The sequence below is a fragment of the Rhipicephalus microplus genome, chromosome 5 (genome assembly GCF_043290135.1).
Source record: "Rhipicephalus microplus isolate Deutch F79 chromosome 5, USDA_Rmic, whole genome shotgun sequence".
NCBI lineage: Eukaryota > Metazoa > Arthropoda > Arachnida > Ixodida > Ixodidae > Rhipicephalus > Rhipicephalus microplus.
The window spans coordinates 174,643,762-174,668,903 of record NC_134704.1 but is presented as its reverse complement, the minus strand read 5'-3'; the positions used below and the strand labels follow the sequence as shown (position 1 = coordinate 174,668,903).

The 25,142-nt window shown below is 42.6% G+C and overlaps 1 protein-coding gene across 2 annotated transcripts in view; it reads right to left on the bottom strand.

The window, feature by feature from the left end:
- Positions 1-25,142, bottom strand: part of LOC119174112 (uncharacterized) — a 76,244-nt gene that overhangs the window by 36,579 nt on the left and 14,523 nt on the right. Inside the window, exons 2-5 of one of the 2 annotated variants that reach the window (XM_075896201.1) lie at positions 13,698-13,849; positions 8,567-8,634; positions 4,807-4,890; positions 1,552-1,582 (exon numbers count right to left, since the gene is read on the bottom strand). In XM_075896201.1, the coding sequence (XP_075752316.1) occupies positions 1,552-1,582; positions 4,807-4,890; positions 8,567-8,634; positions 13,698-13,849 (335 nt within the window). The remainder of the gene's footprint in view (positions 1-1,551; positions 1,583-4,806; positions 4,891-8,566; positions 8,635-13,697; positions 13,850-25,142) is intronic. The other variant, XM_037424919.2, reaches the window with a different exon arrangement.

Below are 25,142 nucleotides of genomic sequence, written 5' to 3'. Positions count from 1 at the left end.
ATGTTTTTGAGGTAGATAACCATTTGAATGAAGTTTGTGCTTGAAGAGGTGGTGGGCTCTGCATTGCGGTCTTGCATTCGTGTTTTCCACAAGCTGTGCATAACCATGAGGAAAAACATACCATATGGCACTTCATCAAGCGCTGCTGGTAGAAGATAACGCATTGTGTGAGAATTATTGGCGCAACATTTTTTAGTGCTCGCTGAAGGACATCCCAAAGTAGTATGGCATCTTTGCAGCTAAAAAAGCAATGTTTAATCGTTTCCGAGTCATCAAATAGGCAGCAGTTAACAGACGGAATAAAAAAACCCTTTCTTTTTAACCACGTGTTTGCCGCTAATGTTTCAGAGTGGAGTTTAGAGAAGAATGTTTTTGAATTCAGTGGAATGTACATTTTGCGCACTTGCTTCAACATATCGTGGCCTAGAAGATTGGAGTACAGTGAGCGGTACAACAGAGGTGGGAAGAGTGTACTCAGTAGATCCTTATACGGTACCTTGCGCGATACTGTGTACTGGTATTCTACAGAAAAGCGAGCTTAATGGAACTCAACTGCGAGGTACACTTCCTGCATGAATCCCCACAAGCATGGGCGTTCGGAGAAGTTTGATGAAACAATTAAATCTGGTAAGCAATCAACAAGTGTAACCTGCAAGAAGGAACGGATTACAGGATGGAAATTGTCTCAAAAAAAGAAGAATCGTGACACTATTTGCCATAGATAAAGGTGTTTTAATCCTAACCTACCCTCACTTACTGGCTCGAATACGTTATCACGACGCATGGGCTCAAAAGTCGAAGACCATATGAAAGTATCGAAAATCCAATGAAAGAATTGTATATAGAATCTTGCGCAATGAATAAGTTCCAATACATAGTAAATCTTTATTGCTAAGAAAGTATTGCAAGCTTCAGCTCTCTCAAAGATTGAAAGTCGATAGGGAACAAATGTCTGGGCCGGTCGTTCAAGCTTAGGGACGCATTCCTTCCAGTAATGCGCACTGAATCTATACGCATGCAATGGTACACCAAGGTATGTTGGAAGAGTTTTTGTCCAATTAATCCCTGCAAAGTGGTTTGGTGTGCTACCCCACAAGCCAAACCACAGTCCTAAACTTTTAGAGGCATTTAAACGAGCTCCTGATACTACGCCAAATTCTTCAATAGTGTATATCACATTTTCGACACTTGGCTTATCTGCGCAAAAGAATGCGACATCGTGTGTATAAGCTAATACCTTAACTTCACTGCCTCATATACTGAAGCCACGAATGCAACGCGACTGCATTATGCTTAAGCACAGTGGTTCTAGGTAAAGTGCAAATAGAAGAGGTGACACACCGGTACTTGGGGCTTCTTAGCAAACTTGCTGTAAGCAGGCTTGATGCCGGGAAAGCAATCGCGTTAATACGACTCAAAAAGCGTTGTAAAATAGCGAAAAAACAACCAGCCGTCACACAATGCGAATATCGTAACGCATGTGTCGTTAAACGTTTCAACCTTTTACAAGAGCTTGCTCTTGTTACTCTAATAACTGTGGCGCATACCCACCTCAGCCATAATTCCTCATCGTCCTCAGCCACTGCATGAACAATTGGCGCAAAATTACTTGCAAGTGTTTAGCGAATACCTCGCTTCTCAGAAAAATGACAAAAAATAGCACAGCAAATGCAAGAATACTACATAAAAATTTCTAATATTAAGGCCGTAGTGGTTATCAAGCAAATGGGCTTAGAGCAGTTATTCAATAAGTGTTTAAAAAAGGCTCCCAAATTCCACTCGTCTAGCTTCCACTGTGTGCTGTACCTTCAGCGCAGGCATGGTGTTTATTTTTACACTCCGTACACCTGCACATGAGGGCGGCGATGCACCGTAAATGAACATTTTTGAATAATCAAACAGATCAGCAAATGCTATCATAGTGCTCCATAACGAAGGTGACAGGCTACAAATAAAGAAGGGTGTAAGACGAGCGGACATTTACCGATATTTACAGCTTGCTTACAGGAGGCTTTCAAAGGCCTAGAATAAAAACAGCTAGGCATAATAGTGCATGAAGAGTAGATGAGTAACCTGCGTTTCGCCAATGATGTTGCATTGCTGACTATATCAGGGGACAAATTGCAATTCACGGTTACTGATTTAGGCAAGGAGACCAGAAAGGTGGGCCTTAAAATAATCTGCAGAACACTAATTAATGCACGACGACCTTCAAACAAAACAGTGTTTTAAAATAGGTAGCAGTTCACTTGATGCTGTGAAAGAGTACGTCTATTTAGGACAGGTAGTAAACGCGTATGCAAACCACGAGATTGAAGTAACCAGAAGATAAAAAATTGGGGGGGGGGTGAGCACGTTCGGCAAGCATTCTCAAATTATGATTGGTAGATTGCTATTATCCATCACATCATGGGACTCAGCTACTCACGCCATAAAATGAACTCTACATTCCATATCCCCACGGCTTAGTACATGGAGACTATGCTACTCAGCATGTTCCAGAAAGACCAGCTCTGGGTTGTGCGACTGGCCAAAGATGCTGCCAGGATTCAAGGCCTGGCCGCCGCCTGAGAGAGCGGGTCTCCCGGCCCACTGCACCCTTTGACCCCAGCAGCGACACTTCATTAAAAGTTTCTTCTCTCTCTCAAAAGAGAGGTATATAACAGCGGCATATTGCTCGTACTTACCTACGGAGCAGAAACCTGGAAGCTTACAATGAAGGTTCAGCCTAAAAGAACACAGCCAATTATTTAGTCGACGTTGATTGTTGAAATAGTGGTCCAGAAACCTCGTATTGCTACTTTCGTGCCAATTGGGCCTATTTTAAAATAAAATCACGTTTTAGTGCTTTAAATCGGGTTAGCGCGTTTCAAATCACCCGCCCCAAGAAGTGGACTGACCGGACCGTCTCACGTCACTGTTGCCGTCCACAACGTTGCCCCGCTTTACTGCGCTAGTAGCAGCGGACCGAAAGCAGCGGGAGCCACAGGAGCAACAGCGGCCATTGATCCATTTCCCGCCATTCGCTTTGAAATTGCAGACGCTTTTGTTTCAACTGCGCCCCGCTAGATGGCACAATCTGTCCCGTGTAACCACACGAAAATCGAATTTTTGAACCACTCACGCCGTTCCCCACAGAAGCGTGCGGCGGTTCTTTTTTCCATGAATCAAACAGAAACAAACGAGCAGCATTTTATTGCGTCTCTCGCTGTACGGAAGATTCTTTATTTAATGCCATTGGATCGATTACTAGTGAATAAATATAGGCGGTCTGTCTGATGTCATCAGGATCACTTTGAAGATGTCCTACTGCGGCGCTTGCGTTCTTGTGCATTTACCTTAATTTCTCGGCGAGTAGGGCACTGTTGATGATATTGTCATTTTACATGTGGTAATACATTGAGCTTTCACTCTGACGTAAATTGTTATTTGCTTTAGTGTCCCTTTAAGTTGAGGACGACGCAGCAAGCGATTGAAAGTAAGATGATAGATGCAATCTTAAGATGAAAGAAGTCAGCAGAGTGGGTCAGGGAACAAACCGGGGATGAAGATATCATAGTTTAAATCAAGAATAAATGGACATGGACCGGCCATGTAGTGCGTAAGCGTGATAATCGCTTATAATTAACGGTAACTGAGTGAATTCCCAGAAAATGCAAGTGACTTACGGAGAGACTAAAAGTTAGGAGGGCAGAAGAGATTAGAAAGTTTGCGGGTATAATGTGAAAGCCGCTAGCAAAAGACTGAGTTCACTGACGGAGCAGGGCAGAGGCCTTTGTCCAACAGAGAACGTAGTCCAGCTGTTGTTGATAATACATCGGCATATTACGATGTCTCCCTGAATAAATTTTTTTCTTATTTTAGTATTGCAAGAGGTAGATTTGAAGGGGTCCTTTTTTCATCTACCTAACGTAATGACGTACCAAAACACTCGCAGCATGAAAAGCTTAGGAAAGGTAATTGTACCTTACAACTGCAGTACAGTAATTATGACATGAATGCAAATAAATAAAGGGGACGAATAAACACTTTTGCAACTTCTGGAACACCGGCTTACAACCTCCTAAAAACGTGTACCACACTTTAGCTACCACAGACGGTGTTTTCCCGTCCACTTTGTTAGGTATGTCTGCACGTGTATTGCTAAAAGTGTGCTAAAACCATAGCCATGACGCCGAGTGTGGAACGCTCTTTTTGCCGGATGATGCATCAAGTCTGACGGGATGACAACCTTACTGTGAAACAATTGTGTGATATATTGTTCGAGGAAGCTTCTTTTTCACTGTCGTATAGGTTTACATCAGTAATTTAGGAGTGCAGCTGAAGAGTGCAGCTGATTATTTCAGGCTCACACTCGCGTTCTTGCTCGTATTTCATACTTCATGCATAGTTGGTAAAGTATTATGGAGTGTTAAGGCGGATTCCTAATCAAGTTAGGGAGTGCCAGACAACTCGGACAGAAAAGAAGAAACAACAGAATCACATCATCACAACTAAGTAGCCATTGAAATACAGACTTATTGAAAAAGGTAAAAAAAAATTGGCAGAAGTGCACCAAAAACATAGAGCAAAAGAAGACAGGACTACGCTTCTTGTAAGCGATGTCCTGTCTGCTTTTAGTTTGTGCGTTATGGTGTATTTCAACCAAATTTCCTAACATTACTGTAAACCAACTGGCCCAACTTGCCATCTTGCCGCCATTAAAGGGATATTTTTGCAGTCCAATTAATGCGGATGAAAGCTATTTAGTGTGTATAAATACGTGAATAAATGCTCGTTACACAATTAATCAAGAGGAATACTTACGATCCCCGTGGTATGGTATTTCTAGAATAGCGCAGTTCATGTAGTCGGTGTAGAGGAAGTGGCCAATTGCACGAGGACGGTTTTCTGCGACGAATCACAAGGCATGTGAATTGGTGAGTTTTCTTTAAGTCTGCAATATTGCTTTAAGGCTGCGTTATTGTTTCATGAAAAGGCATGCGTATTAATATGGGTTCGAATAGCTATGTGTGATTCTACTGCCTGTCGAATCATCTGTATGGTGCGCCAGATAAAATAATTAACCTTATATGATCCCCTTGTAATGTAATAGATGTTACGTTGCACTGCAGGACATTTTAAATTTGCAAGAGCCATAAGAGCGTCATCAAATGCTGACCTTTAAAAAACGTGGCATGCGGTAAAAAAGTTTATGCGACCCAATAAAGATAGCACAAAAAGGAATTTAGTAAAAAACAAAACCCAAGTATTATTCGCTCCATTCCAACAATTTACAGCACAGCCACGCTAGTGCTTGCAACAGCTTTGAAAGAAGTCCCTATATTGTAGTCTTGTCTACCATAATCACGTTAACAGTTGCTGCGTGTAAGAAGCGAACGTACCAGGGATCACACCATGTGAATCGCACAACAAGCGGACGGTTGAAAATTGCCAACACATGAGAAAAGACACGCTATAGTTGAATAACATCATCATTATCATCATGAACAACAGCAACGACAATGTGGGCCGCTACTCCCGTGACCTAATAATCTGACGATGACATTGTCAGTAGCCACAACGGGCGGCCTTCGTCGTCAAGCTGGCTTAGGAGAATGTATAAGGCACCCAGTCCCTCTTGTTATAAAAGTTCTGTGCACTAGCGACTGATGTGGAAGGAAAAGTAAAGGCTGTCAATCTGGGTGCCATGTGGAAGTGCCCAAGCTGGAGAAAATCTGCAGCTCTCATGACGCCGTAACATAAGCGAAATAGAGTCATCACAAGAGTACAGACTTTCGGGCTAGTTGGTTTTGCTCATTCTAAGACAGCACAACGCTGAAAAAACAGAGACCAAGGAACAGAACAAGTAGCGCGTTTCTCCAGTCCCCTTTCTTGGTTTCTATGTTTCCAGCACTACGGCTCCTTTCCAAGAAATTACGACCGATTCGCAAACCAGCTTACCTCTGATGGGAGGATAGAAAATTCGGGTTGTCAATTGGGTAAAAGGCAAAAAAAAGTCACATTGTTGGATCCCTTGGGCCATCTTTCATTGTATTGCTGTTCGAAGGAGTGGAACTCCTAAACACGTTGAACAGTTTATACCTGCTAGAATATCTTTCACTATTTCATTTTTTCCTCCCCTTAAGATACGCAGTTTATAAAAAAGTTCAATGCGTGCAACATGTGTCACCTGTGGCGCTTTATAGCTTTTGCAAATTTATTTCCTTCTCCGGTGAAAAGTGGGGAAGCGCTGTTTATTATTTGTTTATTCAGCGCGCAAAGATTAAACTCGTAAGCAGCATATTTTACTCAGACTTGCAGTTTATTTAAAATCAAATTTTCACTTATAGAGCACTAAAAACTTGGAGCACCTCCGCCAACGTGATGAAAAAAGCTAAGCGAAGCATATAATTGTGACTAGGCCTGGTGTTTGCATTCTGCTTAGCTGAACTCTGGATTACTTGGCGAACTGGCACACGTTCACAAGCCCCCTCCAGTGTCGTCCTTTGAGGGCTCTGTCCTGTTCAATGAAGTGCTCTAAGCATGACCCACCCATTGCGCAGCTGATTTTTCATTAACAAGGAACGCACAGCGCGCGTGGAGCGAGGAATACCTGCTTTCTATTCTACGGAGAAAGGGGACGCTCATGATTGGCTGATAGAGTGGTGTGATCTGGCACACTACTTGAAGAGTGGAGAGCGAATGATCTCTGGCCGCCGCCTGCGGGGTTTTTTTGTGTCTAATTAGATCCACAGTGAAAGCGACACGAGTCGGACAAACTTTGCTTTTTAAGCTAAGCTTGCCTGACCCATTAGAAGTTACTCATCAAAAGTTCACTGCTGCTTCGCGTAGGCTTGACTTCAATCGCTGAAGCATGGTGTTTTCCTTGTGCACCGCTTTCCGGGATTCTGCAGGACTGTTTTTTCAATGATCTGTCAACGTACTTTGACTTGCCGTCATATTCAGCTTCGCAATTCCATTCACTAGCATACAGTGCAGCCGAACAGATAACGCCACCAAGCCGAGAGGTGTTCGTGCCGGGTTGATACGTAGACGAAGACGAAGTTTTCTTGAAGCTCAACTAACAAACTTTCTTTTTCAAAAGTATTGAGAGTGGGGTTAGTTGGTATGGATGTATTTTTGATTACAGCGCGAAATCGCGCTGTAATAAAAAAAAATCGATGAATACGAAAGGAACACTGGCGAGCGCAGCGTCCCTTCCACGTGGATTTGCTTGCAGCTTTATGAAAGTCACCGCTTTGTTGAAATCTGAGCGCACGCATGTATAACCACCCTCACCATGTATGACACTGTTCAGAAAAGAATTCATGTTCGTCGGATTGACAGCTTATGTTGATTTACTCTAATAAATACATCCTAACGCGATTTTGTTCGCTATGTTTTTGTGCCATCATGTTTGGTTTAGTGTGCATCATGTCCGCAAATGCCGTAAATAATAATAAACAGTGGAAAGCGACCACTTACGCAGTACTCCTCTCATTTCTGTCTACGTTTTCCTCCTATGAACTTTTTCACAATGACTGATTCACGCTTACCTAACAAACATCGTGATATACCATATCTCCGAAACTACTAGTCTTAGGCACTACTGTCTAAGCGATCGTAGCGTTCAAAGATTCAACACTTCAAGAGAAAATTGTGTGCTATGAAGTCAACGTATACGTTGTACTCGAGCCGATTTGTCCATGTCTTCAATATACAACTTAAAATATGGCGCTGCCGGGTGACATCTGATGTCATGAACAACTGAAATGCGAACACATAATGACTAGCATACCTTACTCTGTTTTCGTTTTCACCGGTACGCCACATTTGGTTGTCATTACAGATAGACCATTGGATCAAGTACCAATGCAAAATAGTGGGCCCTGGTTATTGATCTGAAAAGTCACATTACTTCGCTATTTATCCTTTGCATTCTTGGCGCTTCTGTTGTCCTAGACATCACCTATACCTTGACGCGTCATACATCTACACCCTGTGCGTCAAACTTGGTGTTCTTTCTTTTACTCCTGCAGTTCTAAAAAATAACTGATGCTGTGTGGATGTCACTTTCTCGATAAAAATTTCTTCTTGAAATATCTTTAACTGGGCTAGAAACACGTAATGTGGAAGGTGAGTAGCAAGCACGTTCTTGTCTTCTCTATTTATATTGTTCCAGTTAAGTGAAAATCAATTCCTGATGAACTCGCAACAAATATATACTTCAAGTTGGTGCTGAACTCACATATGCTTGTTGCATCGTAAGATGTTCAAATAATGGGTAGCTCTGACTTTCTCATTGAGGTGCTCCTGTAGCCTGAACCCCACTGATATAAACGGCACGTGAATCATGTGTGTGCGGAACCCGCACCAACAGCAAATAGATTGGTCATCTTCACCACAGCACCTTCGTCCTTTTACATTTGTCTATGACATTCCGGAAACATCTCTTTGACGTGTTGCACCAATGATGGCTGACAATAATTGCTGCCAAATTGACAACTAAGCTTTTACTTCATTAAGTTGTTAGACTGAGATATTTTAAACGAAATATTGATGAAGTAGGCGGGGTGGCACTTACTCGATCCGATGGAAAATCGGGTTTCATCGGGTGTTCTTCCTGGACTGTGGTAGAATGGAATGTACTTTCTGCAACAGAAAATAGATATCACCTCTCTTAGGTTGTTCTGAAGCCTTTCACCAATTGTGAAGACCTCATGCTGCCGAGATCCATTTTTATAATGTCAAACGCCTCCTCCACTCTTGCATTCTCACTGTTTTTAAAAACAACCTGCGTGTATTGGTGCCTATAGTGATTTCATTTTGATAAGTTTGAAACTTTACGTGAGCGATGAGATGAGCGAAAAATGTAAAGATGTTCTGACATTTCTGAAATCTCTGAAGACACACGTGCCAACCAATGCCACTCCTGCTGAGTAGTTGCGATGTTACAGAGGTGCGTTAATTCCAGTGCACTCCAGCAGTGTTAGCGCCTTCGATGACCGGCCGCTTTCCCTGCTATTTTTCTTGGACTGCCGGAAAGCTTTGAGATTGACACAGTAAATTGACAAAGACGTTGCTGAAGTTTCTGCAAGGTATCTTGTTGAATGATTATGACAATGCCGCGTATGTGTTGCTACTTATCATATATATACGTCATTATTACTTACTATTCATTCAGCACCCAGCACCCCACTTCGTTACCAAACTTGGGGACTTCCCCAATACTTATCAAAAAAATGTAGCGTGAAGGCTCTTCAAAGAGACAATTTTTGGACTACATTTCGGTAAAATTGGTCAGCAACACTAAACGAAGGGTACTATAAGCTACACAAGCACTTTTATTAGGCGACAAGAGCGGACACTCGCTAGCAAGAGATATTTCTTAACATGCTTATGGCCAATGAAGCATTCCTCATGTACTTGACAAAGGTATTGGAGCCAGAGAAGCAATTTCTTACACTTCTCCTCGGTGCCCACGTTGTGAAGAATTACGCAGAGCAAATTTACATCTCCTCATTCGGGTTTGCTCTGTGCTATAGCGAAGAAGAACGCTCATACAGCAGTTGACACGCGAACACATCAGAAGCTTATGCGTTTTGCCACAATCTAATGATGAAGTACGAAAAAAACACTTGCGACCTATGCTAGTATAGGCGACCTCTTTTGGGCGCTGTGGAAGATGTGGACCATCGAGCACGAGAGTGATTTCATTGAACCTGTACTAAATGTAGATTATTATGAACTGATGTTAGCTGAACATGCTTGCATTTTGCACGCAATTATCCCTTCTTCAGCTATTAAGCTGCATCCGATAGCAGTCTTCTTAAAAAAAAGGTTCAATTTATTCATTTATTCTGTGACCACTTACCCATTTTAATGAGCAGGATAGCAAAGTGAACATTCATCATCTGGTAATTGTCGCTGCCTTCCCTGACTACTTTTTTTTTCTCTCTCTCTCTCAAAGAAAAAAGCACTTTAATCTAGTTATCAACGTAGCGTCAATTGTGTCGTAAAAGCTTAGGCTGCATGCAATTTACTAATTCACAGAATAAAAAAAAATGACGCCTTGCACCAAAGAGTATGTCTCTCAGTGCGGAATCTCCGAAATACAGTTGCGAATTGTTTTGTATTTCCAGCGTCCCCTGTTTCAATCGAACAAAGCGCTATGCAACGCGTCTCTCGATATTTCAGAATATTCGCACGCTTACGCAGCTTTTGACACTGTGGATGGGCTTCAGTACGTGAGCTGACTGTCGTTGTAACAGAAAAATGTGACTGAACATTGTGCGTTACCGTTGATCTCCATATGTAGGTTGAATTCATGGTGGTCATGTACAAGTGCATTCGTGAATGGCTTGGCTGGACACTTTTAAGGACACCAGAATTTCTTTTAGCCTACAGCGTAATTAGCCAAAGTTTCCTTTCATCTACAGAGACATTTGAGCACATCCTATTTGCTTGACAGAAGCGCATTTCGACTGTCAGACTTGTCTGCACGATCTCCGCTCACCAATGATCGTTAAACAAGAATAGTGATCTTCGAAAAAATATAATGAACCCTCTACTAATACAGAAGTCCAAAACACTTTAGGCCCGCCGTTTTTTTTTTTTTTTTCATGTCCAGACAGCGTAGTAAAGCTGTCACTGTCTCTAACGGGCCCTCTCGCTGGCTGTTTTGCCCACGCGGAACCGATTCCGTTTTTTTTTGCATAATAAGCCTGTTCTCGTCATTTTGACGTCACCACAATTTGGGCTTCCGACTGATCACTTGACTGAAAGGTTGAACGACCAATCAGGGAGAGTTTAATTTTTCATATTAAGCGCGTGCTCGTAATTTTCAAGTCACCACAATTTGGGCTTCCGACACGTCACTATAGACTGACAGGTTGAACGACCAATCAGGAAGCGCCAATGGCGGACAAAACAGAATAAGAAACGTGGAATTGCAGTTCTTTACGGCCGCATGTGTGGGACACTATTGCCATTCAATTTCCGTTTGCTCTAGCGAAAAGTATGTTAATATTAGTAGACGCCTGAGTACATATGCAAACCTTCACGCTAGAGTAATTGTGTTCTTTATTCATTCGGGTGTTCTATTGTCATGCCTGTTATATTGACATGATTGGGCTTTACCTGCGAATACAGTTTGCAACGCCCCCCGCAGACCGCGCAGCAATATTTCAGATCCTTGCGTTAAGGTTGCGCGTAGGACGTGAATAGCCAATTTTTTTATATAGTTTACGCAGCCACCAGTGATAACGCAGGAATCTTCCAGAGCACATATTTGAAACTCGACACTCTTTTCTGGCTTCACCGCTTGTCACTTTAATGACGGCCGTGCTCTGTTCGCCGATATCGGTGTACTGCGGGCATTGCTTGCGGTAGTTGGAGTTTGTCCAAAAAGTTCGTCCAACAAGAGTTTAAGTTTGGACTCGCCGATAACTGCCTTCGTCAAATCATGACCCCTTGACTCTAGATTCAGTACTGCATTCGCGGTGGCAACGCCACGTTAACTATAAAAGACTTGAAACACGTAGCAGAAAGTTAGAAGTGAAAATAACGCCCAGTCGAGGTGGTCTACAGGCTAAAGTACTCGGCTGATGACACGTAGGTCACGAGATAAAATCCTGGCTGCAGCGGCTGCATTTTCGAATGAGGCAAAAATTCTCTAGGCACGTGTGCTGCGACTAGAGTGCACGTTCAAGAACCCTCTACTATGGCCTCTCTCATAATCATATGGCGATTTTGGGACGCTAAAACCCACATATCAAATCAGAACTGAAAATAACCAAGAAAGACAAAATCAAAGCCAGAATTCAAGTAATGATGCGCCAGCTCACGCAACACAGCGTGCTGTTCAGCAATAAGTTGTTGGCTTTCCGGAAAAGGGTTGTCTAAACAACACGAATGCCACAGCCTCCTGGATTTACCTTGCCTGCCGGATTATAGGTGGTCACTTGGGAAGTGGCCGTCGTCAGAACTGCGGTGGTGGCGCCACTTAAGTAGGGTTGTCTTCAAATACGTTTTTGCGTTTCTGGAGCTTATATGCTACGAAAATAACGTAAAAAGTTTTAGAAAGACGTAAAAGCAACTATAAATATTTTTAATGAGCGCTACGTAAGCGATGCCACCATAGATGAGGGAAGTGGCCGTCGTCAGAACTGCGGTGGTGGCGCCACTTAAGTAGGGTTGTCTTCAAATACGTTTTTGCGTTTCTGGAGCTTATATGCTACGAAAATAACGTAAAAAGTTTTAGAAAGACGTAAAAGCAACTATAAATATTTTTAATGAGCCCTACGTAAGCGATGCCACCATAGATGATGGGCGTTTCGCGCTCATTCAGCAGGAAACCGCTTCAATACAAGGTATCCTTTGAAGTTAGCAAACGCCAAAGTTGCCTATCTGAAAGGCTAAGTACAAAGACCTTTTATCTTACGTAGGTGGCGCAGCCATAGAACAGGCGTTTAGCAGTCATCCGGCAGGCAGGAAAAATATAGGAGGCTATGGTAATGCTAATGGCGCGACCAACTTCTTTGCTACACGAACATGTTGAAAAGTGTCTCGGCGCAAAACACACGTTTCTGCTTTTTAGGGACAAAGCTGCTTAATGCATGGGTCGTGCGTCTCCTGTACGTAGTAACGGCCTCCCGTTTTACTCCTTGGATTGTCCGCTGGATGGCAGTACTTGTATATAATGCATATATGATGAAAAGACGCGAGATGGCGGTACTTGGAGTGTTTACTGGGTGAACGAATGGACGGATGGACAGACGGACAGATAGAGACAGACGGACATGTGAACAGATGAGTGGACGGATAGACGGACGGACGGATGGATGAATGGATGAAGAGACAGACAGACAGACAGACAGACAGACGAATAGACAGACGGATAGACGGACAGACGGACAGACAGTCGGACAGACGGACAGACAGACAGATGAATAGACGGACAGACGGACGGACAGACAGACAGACAGACAGACGGACAGACAGATAGACAGACAGACGGACAGACAGACAGACGGACAGACGGACAGACGGACAGACGGATAGACGGATAAACGGACAGACAGACAGACAGACAGACAGACGGACAGACAGACAGACAGACAGACGGATAGACGGATAGACAGGGACAGGCAGAAAAGTAGACGGATGGACGGACAGACAGACAGAGACAGACAAAACGGACAGACACACATACAGAGAGACAGACAGACGCATGGACAGATGGACAGACAGACAGAAAGGTAGACAAATGAATGGACGGACGCATAGACAAACACACAGACACCCAGACGAATGGAAGGACAGACGGAAGAATGGACATGCAAGCAGACAGATGGACGGACAGACATACACACGTAAGATGGACAGTAATATAGACGGATGAATGGACAGACAGGCAGAAGGACGGACGGACGGGTGAACATGGTCAGCAGATGATTCATGGTTTATCGATAAAACCTTTCGATGTTTCGCCCCACTGAACATCATTCGCTTCGTGGATATGCTGCGATTTATAATTTTTTTATCCTCAAACAGGTAAGGAATACTTTCATACTCAGCGATGAGCTCACTGTGGTATATATTGGCAGATTATGTGCTAAACTTTAGTTGAACTTTCCCTTAATTTTCCCAGGATTAACATCGTATACACTGTGTTCTTAAAATATAACACTGCATGCCTCCTGAAGGCCACGTACCTTCCTTTTCCGTCATCTCCGGCCAGTGACCACACGTACGTAGCAGTCTGTGTCTCGGGGTCAATCTCGGCTCTACGCGCGGAGAGGCACTCCAGGACAGAGTCGTTGTTGGTGTCAATCATTCCAATGGGATTTTCAAACGCTTGAAATATCTGCCGGTGAAAAGTGATTAGCATTAGTTACCAACGAAACAATTTTGATTTGAGAATTGGTATTTAGTGCTATTTTACGAAAGTACTTAGACATGTATTTTGTAATTAGCATTATGTAACCTAATTTGATGTATGTCATTACTAGAGGCCGGATTTAGAAGTTCTAAAAACAGGGTTATAGGTGCTATAAATAAGCGGACAAAACACTGCTTTAGGCTCCCGAAATCGTAAAAATGGCACAATAACTTTTTACAAAATTTATAATTTCGAAGAAATACTGATGGGATCTTGCTTGCTTGCTTGATCCTTTCCTTTGTGGCTCTCACCCACTAAGGGGGATTGGCCAAAAAGCCGGTGGTTAATGCATAACCTTCAGGTTTTCTAGACTAGGGGAATAAGGATTACTTTGTTTTGACTGTAAAATTAGTTTGGCGCAATGTAAAAAAGGGGGGAGGAGGAAAGAAATAATGGAAATTGTTGAATATCTGAGGTGTAATGGTTATATGAAATTCTTCTGAAGGTTAAATCATAGCACTGTAACAGCTAAATAATAAATGGTAGATTGGCTAGTGAAATTCGAGAGCTGATTAATGGCTCAGCAAGGTAATGATTAATGGCTCAGCAAGGTGTTATATAGGAATTCGCAGAGAGCCGCGCAGATGTTCCTGTCGCCGTGTCCAAATGAAGCGGCCCCGAAAGATAAAATATTAGGAGCAGTAAGTGATATTCCTAGTTTTTAAAATAAAATTTCGAAGCAATTTTTTCTTTGATTTTTGAAACGGTGACTTGTGATAAGAAAATGGTCGATATGTTCAGGTTCATTACAGCTTGAGCACAGAGGGGATGGCACCAGACCAGACCTGTTTAAGTAGAAATTAAGACATGGTACACGGCAACGTAATTTTGTTATAGAGACTTCCAATTTACGCGTGGGATACTATTTATTATTCCATGTGAAGTGCAGGTGCGAGAAATCTGGATTCAGTATCGTCACTTTGATGAGTCTTCAAGAAGAGAAAGTTTTCTAAACCTCGCTGCTGTTACATAAGCTGTAGGAGGCATGAAGGGTACAATCGGAAGATCAACGGATGTTCGCTCGAGTGTGTCAGCCATCTCATTTATAAATATACTACGACGGCCTCGCACTCATATCATTCACACTAGACGAATGTTTGCTGGTATTAATAATTTAAAAGTTTCAAGTACTGCTGATGCCGACGACGATAATAAAAATGAACGCACAGAATACGAGTCAGTCAGAATCACAGCTGTCGAATGAGTCGCAGAAAGTTTACGAATAGCTAGTATAACGGCCATTAATTCCGCTTCAAATATTGGTGTATAATCTGGGAGGTGTAATGAAAATGACCAGAATAATCAGAGAGAAAAAATACCCACACCTTACTTCTCGCCACTCATAGATGCGTCTGTTGCAATTACTATATTAGTACCCAATTGAGACAGGTGTTGTTCTAATAAACCAATGAAATATTTAGAGGGCAAGTGTTTACCATTCATGGGTAAGATATCGTCAAATTTTAGTTGCACTTGGCCGATTGGTTTGTCAGATGGTGTGATCTCGAATATGTTAGCATTTAAAGCATCTAGAAGTGTTTGAACAAATAGCACTTGGGGTTTATATACATGGCACCAATGCTCATTGAGAAAGACACCAGGCTCGGCAAAGAATACAAACTGTCGCTTTCTTAAAGTGGCTTCAGAAAATTTTAAATCGGTTTTGACTGTTAAAATACGGAATCTGCAAGCAAGGGTGGGTATCCGAGCTCCTTGATACAAAACATTGTTAGCTGTGAATTTTGGCACACCTAAACAACTTCGAAAAGCTTCCCGCTCTAAAAAAATAAAGGGGTTTATTTCGTATGCTGGTCCACAAGAGAATAGTACACATTCAAATTCTAGAATTGGACGAATGCACATGCGATAAATCATAATCAGCGTATCTCAGCGAAGACCGGAACGCAGGTGGCCAAGCCTACCTATCATCCCAACAGCGCGTGTAGCCTTAATTTTAATATGGTCAATGTTATCACGCCAGCTCAGTTTTTGATTGTACAATACACCCAGATATATAATACAGTTAACCTGGGGAATTATTTCTTGATGGTACTGAAGAGAAATAGTAACTGGTACGTCCAATGGAAAAACTATTATAGCACTTTTAGCTACGTTCAGGTTCATATGAATTTTCCGAAACCAGGTTTCCAATGTTGCCGAATAACACTGTAATGTCGCATGTAGTAAATGAGTATCACAGTCACATGCAAAAAACGCAATATCATCTGCATACACATATACTTGTACCTTATCACTCAGTGGTATTGACCTTAACAAAATGTTAAATAGCACAGGCGATAGAACAGAGCCTTCAGGGACACCTCTCGTTTGGCTACACTTCGGTGTGGAAACACCTCGTTGGAAGCAATAAAATTTTCTGTCTTTTAAAAATTCGTATCTCCAATTTATTATGTACTGTGGGAGCGTTAGCTTTTTTAGGGCATTGATAAGAATAGGATGTTCAACACTATCATATGCCTTGGCTAAATCAAGGGTTACTAGGGCCGCATATTGTCGTCTGTGGCGTGCAAACTTTATACGAGCCTCTAAATCAACGTGCGCCCACCATAAAGAGTAACCTGGTCTAAATCCAATCTGGCACGCACTGAGTATTGCATTATTTGTTATGAACTTCGTAACTGTAATGTAAAGTATTCTTTCTATTTACTTGACTACACGTGATGTTAAAGCGATTGGCCTAATGTTATCTAACTGCATTCCTAGTCCCTGTTTTTTAAGAAGCGGTATTATTTTTGCAAGTCTCCGGTGAGGAGGTATCCAACTATTTTCAAGTGAATAGTTGACAACGTTAAGGAGGTCTTCAGGAGAGATGTCGAATAATACTTTTAACATTTCTCAAGTGACGCCATCTGGTCCAGGACCTGTGTTTGGCAGAATACGAACGACGTGCGCATGTTCATCCTTACTTACTTCGATAAAATCATTTCCGAATAAAGGTTTTGCAAACTGTATTTTAATTTGTGATGTCAATTTGTAATTATAATGTGATTTCAGTTATTGTATCTTCCAACTCAGTTGGAGAAAAAATAACTGAGTCAATATTTACGGCTGCTGTACTATCTTTACGATTACGGAGAAATCTGAATAGAGCTTTCTTGTTGCCGCTTTTGGACAGATAGCTATACCGTTTTTCTTCATAATCGTCTTTTGCTAATAAAACTGTTCTCTTAAACGTAGCTTTAGCAAATAAATAATTTCTCCAATTAGTCGGACATTGCTTGGTAAGAAGTTTTTTCCATTCAGCTTTTCGATATCTATAATCTGTGGCACAGTCCAGATTATACCGGGCAGATATGAATTTTCCTTTTGTTGATTATATACTGAACTGTGACTTGTTAATTGTACACTTTAGAGCGAAACAAAGGCTCATAGCTTTCATATTTGATTTAATATTGGGCAAGGAAGGCAACGTTGACTGTAAATTCTTTTTAAATTTAGAGTAGTTTACAAAACTTTGCACCTGGCGATCTACCGTCACTAAAGAAATGCTCACTTCAAATGCCAGGGGGCAGTGATCACTACTTTTTGCGGTATCCAGAACAGTGCAAGACGATATTGTCACATTTGAGCTAGCAAATGTCAAATCTAAGACAGACCTCGAAGTACATCGAACGAATGTGGGAACTCTGGAATTCAAACAAATAAGGTTATTCCGACTAGTCCAGTCTCACAACCGTTTTCCAGATGAATCAGTGTGGAATCCCCACGACATTCGATGGGAATTGAAGTCTCCCGCAAATAGTATACTGCTTCTGCAAAAACTCACAGTCGCAACCAGGGATATTTCATCTTGTAGCCCAGCTGAAAAGTAGTTGTTGACTACAAATAGTGGCGCCAATCCGGGAAAGTGAATTTCCAGAACCAATACTTCATAATTGTGTGATATTCGTTTCAAACTAAGTGTGCTTTATAACAAATTTGGGATGAAATAAAAAATATTATTCCACCACGTGAGTCTCTGTCCAGTCGAAATCAATGATAGTTTTTTTTTCTAGATATAAGTCTTGATCAGCCGACAGCCAAGTTTCTTGTAGCATTATGAGGTCTGGAGATTGATGAGAAATTAGGTATAATAAGTCTATAGTTGCAGAAAAATATAAACGGGAGTTCCATTGAAGTACTCTAAGGCACCCTATGATGACAAGCAAGTAGTAGCACCTGTTTGATCTAAAATACTGTCTTTTAAGAAGTCCACATTAGTCCTAGGATTCTTCGCACTTTTCTTTGCTTTTGGATGAGAGGAATTATTAAGTTTGCTTGTAGATGGTCTGGTGCGTTTCAAAAGGCGAGCGTCCATATCTACAGCCCGACTACTTATTGATTCTGAATCAGATACACCTTCCTGCTCAGTTGTGTTAGATCGGGAAAGCCTTACCTCATTATCAATAGAGGCATCTGACTGATGTTCGGCAGGCTTATTGATTGAAGCACTAGGAGGTTGGATACGCTTAATTATCCGATAAGATACGCCCGACATTTGTGAATTCATAATATTATTGAGTGAGTCAGACAGAGTGAGTAAAAACTTTTCTAATACTTTTTCTACGGGCTTTTCTACTATAGCTGAAATGGACTGAGAAAGTGATGCATTCATAGCAAGAGGTGGATGAGCTGCTAAACTGTCATAACCTTGATTCCTGTTTTCAATTTCTGCCACTGCTTCTCTACGAGAGCATCGTCTCTTTTCAATGATTTCAATCACCTGAAGTTCCTTTGATCTTGCAGGGCAGTTAGGATCGTCTGCAGCGTGATTCGCCTCGCACAAACAGCATGTCTTATTGTCTGATTGGCACTCAGCAGAACTATGACCAGCACCGTATATGGCCCCGCATATGCGGCATCGATTCTCCGATCGACAACCTTTAGTGCTGTATCCAACGCGCCAGCATTTAGCACATTGCAACAGACGGGGAGCTAAAGCTTCGACCTTATAGATAAGCGGCCATGCCTTGATCTCCAAAGGGCGATCCGTTCCAGCGAATGTGACAATTACAGTTTCAGTGGGAACTTTCTGTTTGTTTTTCTGTTTGGTACAGCGGTAAACAGAAATAACACCTAGGGAAAAGACGTTCAAGACTTCTGCTGGGCTTAGACTTGCGTGCACCCCCCGAACCAATCCTTTGCAGCAAGCTAGATGAGGTGGGATAAAAGAGAAGCTCACCAGATGTGATGCAAAATTAGTGCGCTTCATAAGGTCCTTGTCATATATATATATATATATATATATATATATACATATGAAAGTAGATGCGCTTTCACATAACAACTGTTTATTGTGCCGACGTTTCGACAGGAACCCTGTCTTTTTCAAGGCATAATACTATTTACACATGTTCCGTGCCTTTTTATATCCTGTCGAGACAGGAGGGAAGGGGTCAATTGAGAGAGAGAGAGACAAAAAAAAGAAGAAGAAACAGCGAAACGGGAGGACAAACATTAAATAAAATATAGAAAATCTAGGAGAAGAAGCAAGACCGACACGGCGTAATTAGGAAGGGGCAGCATTTCAACAGAGTAGGGCAGAGGTAGATGAGGAATGTCATCATTGTCAACAATACCTCCCCCGCACCCACACTTTCCCAAGTGGGCAGGGAGCCGCCGTTTTTGTATTTCACCTTTCCGTGTAGTCCGCTGGCGGATCGTTCCTCTTTGAAGTGTATGACAAGTTAATGGGGAAAGCTTAAGCGCTTCAAGTGCATGCTGGTGGCGTCGGGAGGAGCGAAAAAGCCGGTGAATGAGGCACCGCCATCGATATTCATTATATGCATTGGCTCCTTGTCAGTGAAGGAACAGAATGTGCGTTAAAAATTAAAGAAGGAGAAAAAAAACAGGGGTGGGGAGGGGGGAGACTGTACGACATCCGAGACAGTCACCACACAGTTGCGGCTTACTGGGAAGACATGCGCGCATGCACGAAAAAGTTAACGAAACCACCTAGCTTTCAGCTCCTTGTCAGTGAAGGAACAGAATGTGCGTTGAAACTTAAAGAAGAGAAAGAAAAAAAAGAAGGGGGGGGGGACCGTACGACTTCCGGGACCACTTATCTGTGCGTTCCGGCTGTGCTTGATGAGGCAAATCATTTCTATGTTGTCAGATGCATAGGCCAAAAGCTTTGTTAGCGGGTAATATTATTGTCGTAATGAAACCAGACTGATTAGAGAGAAGCGTTTGCGTATTTTAGCGGTCGTAACGCAGACAGAGTGCCTGGGTGTTCATTTATTCCGTATTTTATCGTGTTAAATTTGTAGATAAAATAAGATTCCCGTTGTTCCCGTTCTGTGATTGTTCGAAAGTTGTTTTCTAGTAGTGTAACCCTGATGTCATCAAAGCTGTGGTCTTTTAATGTGCAGTGTTTTGAAAGTGGAAGGCCTGGCAGAGGTCGTGCATGTGCCCGATGGTTGTTGAATCTAATTCTAAACGGAGTGTCTGTCTGGCCCACGTATTGCTTGTTACATACCCCACATTCCAGGAGGTATATGACGTTGTCTTAGTCACAGTCTAGTGCACCTTTTATCCTGTGCTTAAAATCCGAGTGGGTGCTTTTCGCCACTGTCGTTGTCCGCATGTGTTTGCATACCCTGAATCTGCTTTTTCCGCAAGGGTGACACCCAATTTGAGGTTTCACACCTATCTTTGAATTTATTAAATGATCCTTTATATTTTTCGGCCTTCTGTATACAACAAAAGGAGGAGAAGTGAAAATTGTGGATAGTCGCACGCTCTGTTCCAATATGTTAAAGTGTTTCCTTAGGACCTTGTTTATGTTCGGTGGGTTGCTCGTGAAAGTTAATAGCAAGTTTTTGTTGCGGTGTTGGTCGGCGTTTCTCTGGTGGTTGAGAAGAATCTGACGGTCCAGATTTTCAGCTTTTTTTGATGGCGTCATCGATGATAGCTGGCGGGTATTCTTGATCAAGGAGTACTTCGCGCATATGTGTGCTATTTTTGTGGAAGTCCTCGGTGCGGGAGCAGATTCGTCGAAATCTGTGTGCTTGGGAATAGGGAATGCTGGTCTTACAATGTCGCGGGTGGCAGCTTTTGAAGTGCAGGTATTGTTGCCTGTCTGTAGGTTTTCTGTATACGTTAGTTACCAACGCACTTTCGTCAACTCGAATGAGTACATCAAGAAAGTTTATTTCAGTGTTAGAGTAGGTGTGTGTAAAATAAATGCTGGGGTGTACCTGGTTGAATGCCTGTATGAATTTGAGGAGCTCGTTTTCCGAATGTGTCCAAATTATGAATATATCATCTAGGTACCGTTTATAAAGTAATGGTTTGATATTACAAGATGAAAGAAAATTGGACTCTATGTGGTGCATGAATATATTAGCGTAGTTTGGGGCCATTCTTGTACCCATTGCCGTACCGCTGATTTGAAGATAGTACTGGTTATTAAATTCAAAGCTGTTCAAATCGAGTACAAGTCTTGTGAAGATTTCAATTACTTTTTTGCTTGGATAAGCGACAGAGTTGTGTGTGCCATACGATTCAACAAGTGCCCTTACACCATCGTCATGTGGGATATATACATATATATATATCTGTGTGGGCCCCACCGCGGAGGTCTAGTGGTCAAGGTACTCGGCTGCTGACCCGCCGGTTGCGGGCTTGAATCCCGGCTGTGGCGGCTGCATTTCCGATGGAGGCGGAAATGTTGTAAGCCCGTGTACTCAGATTTGGGTGCACGTTAAAGAACCCCAGGTGGTCTAAATTTACGGAGCCCTGCACTACGGCACCTCTCATAATCATATGGTGGTTTTGGGACGTTCAACCCCACAAATCAATATATATATATATACATATATATATATATATATATATATATATATATATATATATATATATATATATATATATATATATATATATATATATATATATATATATATAGTCTAGTGGATCCTCCGTGAGCGGTCACAACGTGGTTTATTTCGACGTTTCGGCCTAGAGTCTGGCCTTCATCAGGAATTCCTGATGAAGGCCAGACTCTAGGCCGAAACGTCGAAATAAACCACGTTGTGACCGCTCACGGAGGATCCACTAGACTATATGCAACGCTACGGCCACTCAACCACCATGCCTGCCTATATATATATATATATATATATATATATATATATTTATACATATATACATGTATATATATATATATATATACATACATATATATATATATACATACATATATATATATATATTTATATATATATATATATATATATATATATATATATATATATATATATATATGTATATATATATATATATATATATATATATATATATATATATATATATATATATATATATATATATATATGTATATATATATATATATATATACATACATATATATATATATATATTTATATATATATATATATATATATATATATATATATATATATATGTCAACATGAGCGCGAAGCGCGATCGCATTCATTGTCTTTGTGGTCTACCTGATGCTCTGTTGTTGCCGATGTCATGTAACAATAACCCACGCCACCAGTAGCGCCATCTTGGCGCCTAAAGGAGAGTATCATCATATGTGGAGGTTTATGGATTCAGACGGGACACGTAGACGACGTCAGTGGCGGGTACGGACGATGACGACTGACTGTCCAACGGAGGGATCTCATATGCGACCTTAGTAAGCCGGCGGAAAACCTTGTAAGGCCCTGGGTAGCAAGATAGGAGCTTCGAAGAGGGGCCAACGTGTCGGCATGACGTCCAGAGAAGGACAAATGAAGTCGGAGAGTAGGAAACTACTCTGTGATAGCAATCGTAGCAGGCCTTTGAGAGAGGTGCGCGCCAAGAAGACGTTCCCGTGCGGTTTGGCGGGCCATTTGAGCCCAAGCAGTGGCATCCCGGGCGTACTTTGTAACCGTTTGCATAGTTCATGGGAGAAGTGTCTCGAAGGGTAACGCTGGATGGTGGCCGAACAATAAATAGTAAGGGGAGAAGCCAGCTTTTCATGGCATGACGAATTGTATTGCGAATGTCACATAAGGCAAAGTACTATCCTAATCAAGGTGATCTTTGGAAGCGTACATGGAGAGCATTGTTGTCAAGGTTCAATTTAGGCACTCGGTAAGACCATTTGTTTGCGGGTGGTAGGCCGTAGTGCGCTTGTGACACGTCGAACACGAGCGAAGGATATCACTTACTGCTTTTGAAAGAAATGAGCGACCACAATCGGTCAGCAGCTGTCGAGGAGTGCCATGGTGAAGAATTGCGTCATGAAGCAAAACGTCCGCGACGTCAGTGGCACAGCTTGTCGATAGCGCTCGTGTGGTAGCGTATCTTGGGGCGTAGTCAGTGGCTACGGCTATCCCCTTGTTTCCAGTGAGGGAAGTAGAAAATGGTCCAACGAGATCGAGACCGACGTAGTAGAAGGAGACGGTGGTTATGTCTATTTGTTGGAGCGGACCAGCTGGTGGAAAGGTGGAATGTTTGGAGCTCTGGCAGAACTCACAAGCAGCAACGTATCGGCGCACAGAACGGTAAAGGCCTGGCCAGAAGAATCTACGCCACACGCGATCGTACGTACGTGTGACCCCTAGATGTCCAGCGGTTGGGGCGTCGTGAAGCTGTTCAAGAACAGCGGAACGGAGTGTCCCCGGAACTACGAGTAGTCGCTCTTGTGCCTCGGCGCTGGTGTTGCCTCGGTAAAGAATGCCATCGCGTAGAACGAACAATTGTCGCGACCGGTCTACGTGGGGCAAACGTAGACTCTGCATGATAGGCGGCAAGTGGACATCACTGGGCTGTTACTTGCGTATGTCGGTGAAAGCACACATGTCGAAGACACAAGGGTAAGAATCATGGGCTGAAAGGTCGGGTGGGTCCACGGGGTGACGGGATAGACAGTCGGCATCCTGGCGGATTAGGCCAGATTTGTATGCCACGTCAAAGCCGTATTGTTGTAGTTTCAAGGCGCAATGGCCAAGTCGTCCAGTTGGATCTTTAAGGGACGACAACCAGCACAAGGCATGGTGATCCATAATTACCGAAAAGGTGCGGTCAAACAAGTATGGCCGAAATTTTCCTACTGTCCAGACTAGTGCGAGGCATTCGCGCTCTGTGATGGAAAGCTTGCTCGGCGAAGGAGAAAGGAGGCGACTGGCATAAGCGATGACGCGATCTTGTCCTTGTTGCCGCTGGGCGAGAACAGCACCTATTTCATGTCCGCTGGCATCGGTACAAACTTCAGTATGGGCTGACGGGTCGAAATGGGCAAGGATGGGGGGGGGGGGAAGTAAGTAATGTTGTAAGGGTGCTTAAGACAGTTGCTTTGTCAGTACCCCAATAAAAAGGCATGTACTTCTTCCGTATTTCCCTAAGTAGTCGGGATTTTTCAGTGAAATTTTTCACAAAAGGTCGAAAGTAAGAACTCAGGCCGATAAAGCTGCGTACATCTCTTGCGGAACGTGGTACGGGAAAATCTTTGACAACTCGAATATTTTCAGGATCACGTTGCACGCCGCCTCCAGCACTGACACGGTGGCCAAGAACATTGATTTCCCTATGGCCAAAGCGACATTTAGAAGAATTGAGCTGAAGTCCTGCTGTCCGGAAAACCTCAAGAACAGCCGATGGGTGGCTAAGGTGGTTTTCAGATGAAGGTGAAAATACGATGACATCATCGAGATAGCACAGGCATGTGGACCATTTGTATCTATGCAGGAGAGAGTCCGTCATCCTTTCAAATGTAGCTGGGGCATTACACAATCCGAATGGCATAACCTTGAACTGGAAAAGTCCATCCGGTGAAATGAATGCGGCTTTCTCGTGGTCTCGATGATCGACAGACATCTGCCAGTATCCTGATTCTTAGCCGATAGATGAAAAGCAGGCAGACCCATGTAGGCAGTCGAGAGCATAGTGGAACCGAGCCAGTGGATACAAGTTCTTACGTGTTACTTTCTGACGGTAGTCTACGCAGAAGCGCCAGCTGCCACTTTTCTTCTTGATTAGCACGACCGGCGATGCCCATGGACTGCAGGGAGGTTCGATGACGTCTTTTTTGAGTATTTTTCGACTTCGTGCTGGATAACTTGTCGCTCAGCATTAGACACGCGATAAGGACGTCGTCGGATGGGGCTGGCGTCTTCAGTGTTAATCCTAAGAGTTACGAAGGATGTTTGACCCAAAAGGCAGTCTAAAATCAAAGATGTCACGCTAGGTATTCAGCAGGGGC